The sequence below is a fragment of the Mastomys coucha genome, unplaced genomic scaffold (genome assembly GCF_008632895.1).
Source record: "Mastomys coucha isolate ucsf_1 unplaced genomic scaffold, UCSF_Mcou_1 pScaffold8, whole genome shotgun sequence".
Lineage (NCBI taxonomy): Eukaryota > Metazoa > Chordata > Mammalia > Rodentia > Muridae > Mastomys > Mastomys coucha.
The window spans coordinates 5,965,464-5,975,147 of NW_022196914.1; the positions used below are offsets into that span (position 1 = coordinate 5,965,464).

General features: G+C 39.4%; 1 protein-coding gene across 2 annotated transcripts in view; it reads right to left on the reverse strand.

Annotated features, from left to right (window-relative positions):
- The window catches only part of Spef2 (sperm flagellar 2), a 182,379-nt gene that overhangs the window by 26,917 nt on the left and 145,778 nt on the right, over nt 1-9,684 (reverse strand). For both annotated transcript variants that reach the window (XM_031360243.1, XM_031360242.1), the window contains exons 27-30: nt 8,841-8,994; nt 7,015-7,143; nt 2,830-2,968; nt 292-521 (exon numbers count right to left, since the gene is read on the reverse strand). In XM_031360243.1, coding sequence (XP_031216103.1) covers nt 292-521; nt 2,830-2,968; nt 7,015-7,143; nt 8,841-8,994 — 652 coding nt within the window. The remainder of the gene's footprint in view (nt 1-291; nt 522-2,829; nt 2,969-7,014; nt 7,144-8,840; nt 8,995-9,684) is intronic.

The window sequence follows — 9,684 nt, forward strand, 5'->3', positions numbered from 1 at the left end:
TAATTTGTCTCCAAGAGAGGAGGAAGGCAGAAGAGTCACCAGGGCTGGCCACTGCCACACTACCACACTGCTTGCTACACTGCTTGATTGTCAGTCACCGTGACTCTTCTCCTTACTTAACTCAGATAATATTGTACCAAGCAAACACATGAGAAACAACTTTGCTACAACAGAGCAAAGTTTCCTTGTAGTGTAGTTCCAACAGAACCCAGTTGTCTTCTGGCCAAGTGATATCCACTGTGGGCAATTTTAGTCATCTTTATAACCTATCAGTAGCAATTTCTTTCTTACCTTTAGGTGCCATGTCTAAGAACTGATCTCGAAGATTATCAAGCTGTTCGATTGTTAGGGTGCCATTTTCTTCCTTTTCTACTGGTGGTGGGCGGGTTGGTGGAGGAGGGTCTGGGAAGACTTTTATGTCTCCATTGATATAGAAATCTTCTTGGCTTAAGTAAATTTCATTTTGAATTTTTGTAGTTGTTTCAATGTGGTAGCGAGCTACTTCAGTCAATTTCTGTATACTGCAAATAGAAAAATGAACAAGGTCATCTCCTTTGAAGATAGTATTAGATTAATAGTTAATGACACACACACAAAGCTAACACATTACAGGGTAAATGTGATTCTATAGGCATTTAAAACTTTTTAAGGCAGGCTACAAAGTGATAAAGATAAAAAGCAAAATATTCTCTTATTAAGAAGGTATTATAGTTCAGCTTTATGCAAAGATGAACAAGAAGAAAGCCTATTAAATTTGACTTTATTAGTACTTAAGTATACATTCCTATATAAGAAAGATTATATCAAAGGTTAGATTATTTTTCATAATAAGTTGATATGGCAGGTCACAGTTTAATAGCTGTTAGAAGAACTCAGTTCATTTGGAAGAAGGATAAAGTATAAAGTGAATCAAATTTGGTTATTTACTTCTAGAAAAAGCAAAAATTGCTTTGCTCTAGCTTTATGTCAAAGGATTTAGTGTTACTTAAGACACACCTGGCAGAGTAGTGGCTTCTAGTATACAACATCCAAAGTTGGATCATGTGCCTGTAAGCATCTACATTAAAGGGCTATAATGGTCTAGAGAAAGTAGCAATGGGTCCTAGGGTCTCATCTAGAGCATGTGATTGACCTTGGTCCCATGGTAAGATGGGTGGCTGTGAGTGGTTTATCCTTGAAATTAAGCCACCGATATTTACTCCCTCTTCTATGATGATTTACAGGACAGCACACAGGTCATGGATAAACACACACACGCACACACACATGCGTGCATGCGTACACACCCACACACACATTTGGGTAAAAATTAATGGCCCAACTGAAGGCAATTTTAAAGGTGTCTTAGATATTAGACATAATTAAGTGTGCAACTGATGGAATGAAGAAAAACGCTTGTCTTGATGAAGAAGACTCAATGTCATGAGAAAACGCATACCTACTCTCTTTATATGATGAGCAACAGATATTTGTATGCCGATGCGTTAAAGAGTATCATTAGTCCCTGTCCTTGAAAAGGTGCTCTTGAATTCAACTCGTAAATGCTCTTTGTGAATTTCCATACAGTATTTGCTAATTAGTTTGTGGGTTTTTAGTGTTCTTGTACCTTGGAACCTGAGTCTATGTGCATGAACAGTGTTTCCACACAGACTGAGACTTGAGCAGAACCAGAATATCAAAGGACTGTGCACCACCTAGTGGAAGGTTCCTGTGGGCAATTTCAGTACAGAAGAAAGGGAAGGCTGGGAAAATAGATTTGGAGTTCAAAGGGACTTGACAGTAACCCCCAACCCCTCATTCAAAGTTACTTTTGAACTTCATGCTTTGTGATTCCTTGTAGCCAGAGTATATCACATTATAGATTCAGAAAGTAGAGATAGATACAACATAAATGTGAGAACTATGCATATATAGCACAGAATTAACATTCATTTGTGCTTAATGGACAGACACATGGAAGGAACCCAAAAATTCTAAGAACTCAGGTGAACCTTTTTTCTTTATAAGTGGCAGGCACAGACTAGGGCTACAAGCTACTTGCAATTGACTTGGCTGTCCAGTAGTAATATTTGTTTATCCGTAGTAGTGGCAAGGTTACCAGATGGAAATGAGTGTGGGGATTTTTTTTTTCTACTTTTTATTGTGGAACAACGGCACTGAAAAATTGGGCTGAAGACTTTTAACAGTAGAACTTTCATGATGCGACTGGAGAAAGTCAGGCAAAAAGACTGTTTACAAATAGTAATTACTGCTTCTGCAAACATTTCAAATTTGATGCCCATTTTCACACAACTATTAAACTTTTGGCAAATGTTTGCAGTCTATCCTAAAACATACATATTACAAAATCTAGTTCAAGATGAAACTGGTGGAATAGCCTAGCTGGAGTCCTTTTGGTAGATAAAGCTGATGAGCATTGAGCAATTAAATCCAGTACTCATTAGTGGATAATTTGGAAATCTCAGTTTCCTGGATTAAAATTACATGGAGTATTACCATGTAGACTCAACTGCCACGATGAAAATGATATTCCAACAGAGCCTGCTGATATGCAGGTTATTGCAGAAAAATACTCTACACAAGTGTGATGGTAGTATTTATTTTGAGTGTTTGTAACAGGTGAGGATGGGGTGGCCAGGGCAGGCCAGAGATACAGACACAGAGACACACAGAGACTCATGTGTTTGTGAGAAACTTGTGTACATGTATGTATGTGAGTCTCTGTGTATGTACATGGGTGGTGTAATTTAACATCATAAACACCCTTGTTAATTTTTGCATTTCTGGCATTTAGTATTTTTTTTTTTTTTTGACTGAGGAGAACCTTACCTGGCCATTTCATTCAAATATCTCTTACCAAGCCATTTTTCCATAAACCTGTAGACTTCAATCACCTTTGTTACTAAATCTTCCAGGACAGACAAAGCCTTTGACTTTATTAGCTCAAGTCGAAATTGTGTGGCTTGTTCTATTTAAAAAGAGAAACTAGATGTAAGCTAAGAAAATTGAATTTAGAAGGAGAAATATTATGCTTTTTATTCATATGGAGTTTGGTTTTTGCACATACATGAACACAGAGTGGAATGAATTAGAAAAGCGAAGTAAGAGGAAGGTCAGGGGAAGCAGACATAGTGATGAGGGATGGGCACAGCCTTAGCATGTCATGGTGCTGAGGGATGGGCACAGCCTGAGCATGTCATGGTGGTGAGGGATGGGCACAGCCTGAGCATGTCATGGTGCTGAGGGATGGGCACAGCCTCAGTATGTCATGGTGGTGAGGGATAGGCACAGCCTGAGCATGTCATGGTGGTGAGGGTTGGGCACAGCCTGAGCATGTCATGGTGGTGAGGGATGGGCACAGCCTGAGCATGTCATGGTGGTGAGGGATGGGCACAGCCTGAGCATGTCATGGTGGTGAGGGATGGGCACAGCCTGAGCATGTCATACACATGCATAACATCATCATAACAAAACCTATTGTGCAAAGTTAATACACAATATAAATAAAAGAGAAAAGGAGATTTTAATGCATTACTCATATAAACCAAGCTCACTTTTTATACAAATCATATTTTGGTTTATGAAGTTTTATATAATTCAAGAATATGGGTAAGGTGGCATTCATCTCACAGTCAAGAAAAATGAAGTGCACTGTAAAGTCTTTTGTGGATTTAAACTAAAGTTATTCTTGAGCTTTAATAAATTTGGTACCTGGAAGATCAGATATTGATCCTTCCTTACCCAAACTATAGCTTTAATTATGTCCTTTCTCCCCCGTGTGTTTCCCATTTCAATTCCAAATCTACTCCGCTCTCAGCAGCACTCAGAGTCGCCTGCGTTATCTCTTTTCCTACAGTTGCCAGGGCAATGCCACTTCTGCCCAGGATTCATTACAACTCAACTTCCACGGGAAGGGACCTTATCTTTGTTGAGGTGGGGTCTATTGGACAACCCATGATCAAGATTCTAACTCTCCAAGTCTACTCCATCCTGGCTTATCCCCTGTGTTTCATGGCTTCTCACTGAATAGATTTTATATCTCCTTTTCTTTGGCACATATCTCTGTTCTCTATTTCTGCCCCTGGCTTGTCTCCTGAGCACATTTTCCCATACTTTTCTGGTTTAGTTCTGGAAAGGCTTTCTTAATGCCTCCCAACCTTGTCCCATAAGTGTATTTCCACCAACACAGAGTGTTATAAATGACTGCTTTTATCTCTTGTCTTCTAGCTTTATTACTGTTTTGGTTTGTTTTCTTAAAGCTCATGTATATGCACGTGAGTCTCCAGCCACTATCACAGGAAGAAGCCTGAGGTGAAAAACCTGATAACTTTTGTAGTATGAGGAGCTAAAATCTATCTCTTTGAAGATTTTTATCATGTGAATTCAAAGATGAGGCTTACTGGAAAACACTGTAATCGGATGTGAACACAGACACTGAGGAGAGAAACGTGATGTGTTCTCCTTTCCCGATGCCTCACAGCTCCATGGCTTCAGGTAACTTCTGATTTGTTTTGCTGGATTAAGGGAATGGTCAGTGGTGGGTAGTGGGGTGAAGGTAGAGAAAAGGAGAGAAGCGAGACTACACCAAGCACCCTCAGCCCCACCAAGGGCAGGTCTATTGACTTGGGCCAAAATACAATCTTGGCACATCTCAAGCTGGACTATAGGAGGACTGCTGATGGAGGGACAGAAACTTGCTTTCATCATTCTTCAGGAACCTACTTCCTGTCTGCCAAGAAGAACCACTTCCCAATTGATATTTACCACATACCAAAGGCACAGGTTACAAGCCCCCTCCTCTACCACCCTAAACTTCTAGGATGGTCCAGTTTGCAGACAGATGGAGGAGAGCCTTGACTCCTGACTTTGGTATATGGTGTTTTCTTTATAACCCTGCCCCTGCTATGACTCTTGACAGTCTGACCTTATCTTCTCATGGATGCTTTGGACATCCCCCCAAGGCCTCTGGTTACTCTATCTCTCATATATCTAATGAAAACTGTCTTCTAGTCCATGGATCCATTGTTTTGGTAGCTTTTTTGCACCCTTGCTTATATTATGATTCTGTCAATTAGGATGTTAGCAATAGACCCTTTCTATAGACTATCTTTGGTCTATTCCTAACATTCTAAATTCCATATTGATTGTACTAATCAATCTCTTTTGGAGAATGTGAGAGAACAGGTCTTTCAGTCATTTGAGTATTGGAAAGAAAGCCTTTAAATTTTGGAGAAAGAGATGTGAAGATTGACTGGTCCTTGTTGCCAGAAGTTTACTCTCAGAACTTATGGGCTTTGGCTAGGGTATCTTTTGTTTTACTCTTGAATATAATTTTTTCGCCTGCATAATATATTTGTACATTACTTGTATGCCTGGTGCTAGCAGAGGTCAGAAGAAGGCATAGAATCCAGTGGAAATTGGAGTTATAGATGGTGGTAGGCCACCATGTAGGTGCTAAGAATTGAAACTGAAACCTCTGGAAGAACAGTCAATGCTCTTAACCACTGAAATGTCTCTCCAGCCCAAGAACTTACTTTTCTTTACAAGAAGAGCAGCATTTATTTATAATAGCCAGAAGCTGTAAAGAACCCAGATGTCCCCCAACAGAAGAATGTATGCAGAAAATGTGATACATTTACACAATGGAGTACTACTCAGCAATTAAAAACAATGAATTTATGAAGTTCTTTGGCAAATGGATGGATCTGGAGAATATCATCCTGAGTGAGGTAACCCAATCACAAAAGAACACACATCCCTGATAAGTGGAAGTTAGCCCACAAGCTCGGAATACCCAAAATACAATTCACAGTCCACATGAAGCTCAAGAAGAAGGAAGACCAAAGTGTGGATACTTCAGTACTTTTTAGAAGGGGGAACAAAATACCACAGGAGGAGATACAAAGTGTGGAGCAGGGACTGAAGGAAAGGCCATCCAGAGAATGTCCCACCTGGGGATCCATCCCGTATACAGTTACCACTATTGTGGATGCCAAGAAGTGCTTGCTGACAAGAGCCTGATATAGCTGTCTTCTGAGAGGCTCTGCCAGTGCCTGACAGATACAGAGGTGAATGCTCTCAGCCAACCATTGGACTGAGCACAAGGTCCCCAATGGAGGAGCTAGAGAAAAATCGGAAAGAGCTGAAGGGGTTTGCAGCCCTATTTGAGGAACAACAATATGAATCAACCAGTAACCCCAGAGCTGTCAGGGACTAAACCACCAACCAAAGAGTACACATGGAGGGACCCATGACTTCAGCTGCATATGTAGTGGGGGATGGCCTTGTCAGACATCAATGGGAGGAGAGGTCCTTGGTCCTGTGAAGGCCCAATGCCCCAGTGTAGGGGAATGCCAGGACAAGGAAGTAGGAGTAGGTGGGTTGGTGAGCTGAGGAATGGGGATGGAATAGGGGCTTTTTGGAGGGGAAACAAGGAAAGTGGATAATATTTGAAAATGTAAATAAAGAAAATATCTAATAAAAAATTATAAAAAAGAAGAGTAACTTTCTCTTTTGTGATATTAAATCATTTGTATTAGACAGCTTCTACCTAACCTGGACAACCACACCAATTTGAGTTGCAGCCTGTGCTTTCTTTTTTCTTCTTTTCTGAAATCTTTCTGACAGCCTGCAGATACTTTAAATGAGATTACTTAGGGAACCAGGCACAGTAATGCATGCCTGTAATCTTTGGACTCAGGAGACAAATACAGAAGAATTGTTGCTTCAAGAACAGAGAGAGCTACCTAACAAGTTTGAAGCCAGACTGGGCTACAAAGTTAGACCTTGTCTCAATCAATAAATCAATCAATCAAACAATTTAATTAAGTTTAATTAAATCCAGATTCATCTAACTCAAACAACAGCATAGTTGCCAAAGCTGGTTTAATGGACAAAAGAAAAACTATCTGAATGGTATGTGTTCAGTCCTTCTGCTTGAGTTCTGAGATTCAGTCTGAGGCTACTGATGAGCCCTGTGTGGGATTTTTGGCTCCACTGAAGGTGTGCTCCTACCTTCTGCCTGCAGGGCAGCAAGATGTTCTTCCTTTATCCTGAGCCTTAGTTCATTCTTCTTTTCCATTTCAGCTATTTCCTCAGGTGTGATTGTGACTGGACTGACTTCCGCCACAGGGGATGATTTACCTGAAACATAACTGAGGCGTGGTAAGTAAATTACCAACATATGGGTTTATGGACATGGCTCTTGGACAATATGGCTACATGGCAAAATCTGTGCAACCAACAACTGCTAGAGATTCTGAAACAAGGAACTTTGGGCTCCTTAGATTGGGCAATGAAAGATTTATAATCTTTCATTGGGAATTTTGTGAGCTTTCTGGGCTGCTTTCATAACAAAATATGGTGTGTTACATTGTAAGAAAAGAACAAGGTGTAAGGCATATCCAGAAATGATTACAGGATTAAAAAATGTGATAAAATCAGGTTTTGAAGAAAAAAATTGGCAAAATTCATCATACTGTAGTTGACAGTAGATACGAACCCCTTAGAGAATTACCACTTTCTATGGAATTCCTTAAATTTGAAAGTGGTTCTTAGCTTTTTTGTTTGTTTTGGGTTTAGTTTTTGTTTTTTTGTTTTCTCAAGAAAAGACCAACAAATAACTTCAAAATGATGTGAGTTAAACATAGTAATGCTCAAGAATATGCATCTGAATTAATTATCCTTTAGTTTGTGCCCACCTACAAGTATTTCAATGACTATATAAACCGATTGTAAATTAAGAGTCTATGGATATTTGTTGAGAATCCATCCAAGGCAATGCAATTCTATTTTTAGGCCCAGTTTGTGAATTTCTTCACAGGTCAGTAATTATTCCTGAGGGTGTGGTCACAAGGGCCTTAAATCATACAAAGGAAAGGGAAATAGAGTAAGGAGCTGTGAGGGGATTGGTTTGTTTCCTGTACTAAGAGATGAATGTATAGATTGCAAATAATGGAAAGATTTAGCCTCTACATTTTGTTTTATCATTGAATAATTAAATATTGGACTTGGCCGCTTACTTCATTAAACAAATATTCCCTTTAAATACTTAAACATTTACTTATTAGAACATGAGATGAACTAAAGTGACATGTTCTTTACCAAACTATCTCTCCTTCCCTTTGCTTCTATGGTTACCACCACCCCTTCCTAATCCTCATTGCTTCCCCTCCTCGACAACAGGCTTTTGGTGTCTGTCATTGAGTGCTTCCCCACAGTCAGTGTGTAACATACACACAGTGGTAATCTGTCACTGAGGAGATTTTCCTCATGTGCTTTCCACCTTTCCTTTCTTGACTCAAATTATATATATATATATGTATGTATATATATATACTTTCACATTGAAACACTGAGAGGAAATGGTAACATTCAGAGCTGTTGCTTCAGCTCAGTGGGAGGTGATATTTCTCTGCCTGTTTTCTTTGTTGACCTCTCTTCACGACTCTGAAACAGAGATTTAGGTAGGCATATTCCAGTAGAGAACAATTTGCTTAGATTCAAGTGCCCCTGAGACCTATAAACACGGAGATTGTAACTTCTGCAGCAGGTATTAGCCCCTCTGCATAGACATCCCAAGTTATGAGTCCTAATATGATTAAAGCTTCCTTGAATACAATTTCTGGTTACATCTGCTATTTGCAAAAATGAGTTAGGTTGTGCTGATATGCAATGTGGTTTGCCAGCTACAGTCACAGCCCTCAGACACTTGGGTCTATAGTTTAAAACAATGACAACATTCAAGTGGCTTAGAGGCTAACCTGTGTGGTTAATGGATTATTTCCTACCAAGAAGAGGTTTAAAGAGACCTGTGGACCAGGTCCTAGTTCCATGTATACCTTTTCCTTTCTTTTCTGTCTTTTTCTTCTTAGGTGGTTCTTTCTCCTTCTTGGCTTTTTTATTTGCACCTGATTGAGGAGACTTTTCTTTGGAATCTAGTTGGGGTGGTTCTTTTTCTTCCTCTGTGAGCCTTTGGTGAACTTCAGCAGCCACCTGTGTGATAACAGTACTTCAGTTAGGATGGTGTTCAGCAAATATGATTATCACTCAGATTTAGACATTCAGATTCCACTAGAGCTTCATTCCACTGTAAACAAAGATACTCATTGTCCCACTCTTCAAGGAGAAACAGTTCTATAATTGGATGATCTAGTCCCCAAATGCTATCCCCTGCAGCTGTCTGAAAGGAGGCTCTTATCTCCTTAATCTATGATTGCACAGGTTCATTTGATTTTATCTCTACTGACAAACTAGCCTCTCTCCATCTTAGGCTTGAAAGCCATCATAAAGTAAAAACAAACTTGATTCAATTCTGTTTATGATTAAATCTGTTTCTCAAGGATTGAGCTATGCCCAACCTGTAACCATAATTATAAATGCTTCTGTACTGTACGTTACAGGAAACAGAAACCATGTCTTTGTTTTAAAAAGGCATTATTACTACTTTGCAGTGACTAGCTTGTTATGACTACTTTGTTATGCCTATCTTGTTATGACTGTCTTGCTACTACCTTGTTACGACCATATTGTTATGACCACCTTGTTATTACCTTGTTATGACAACCTTGTTATGACCACCTTGTTATGACTACCTTGTTTTGAGTAGCTTGTTATGACAAACTTGTTATGACTACTTTGTTATAACCAATTTGTTACTACCTTGTTATGACTACTGTCTTAGTC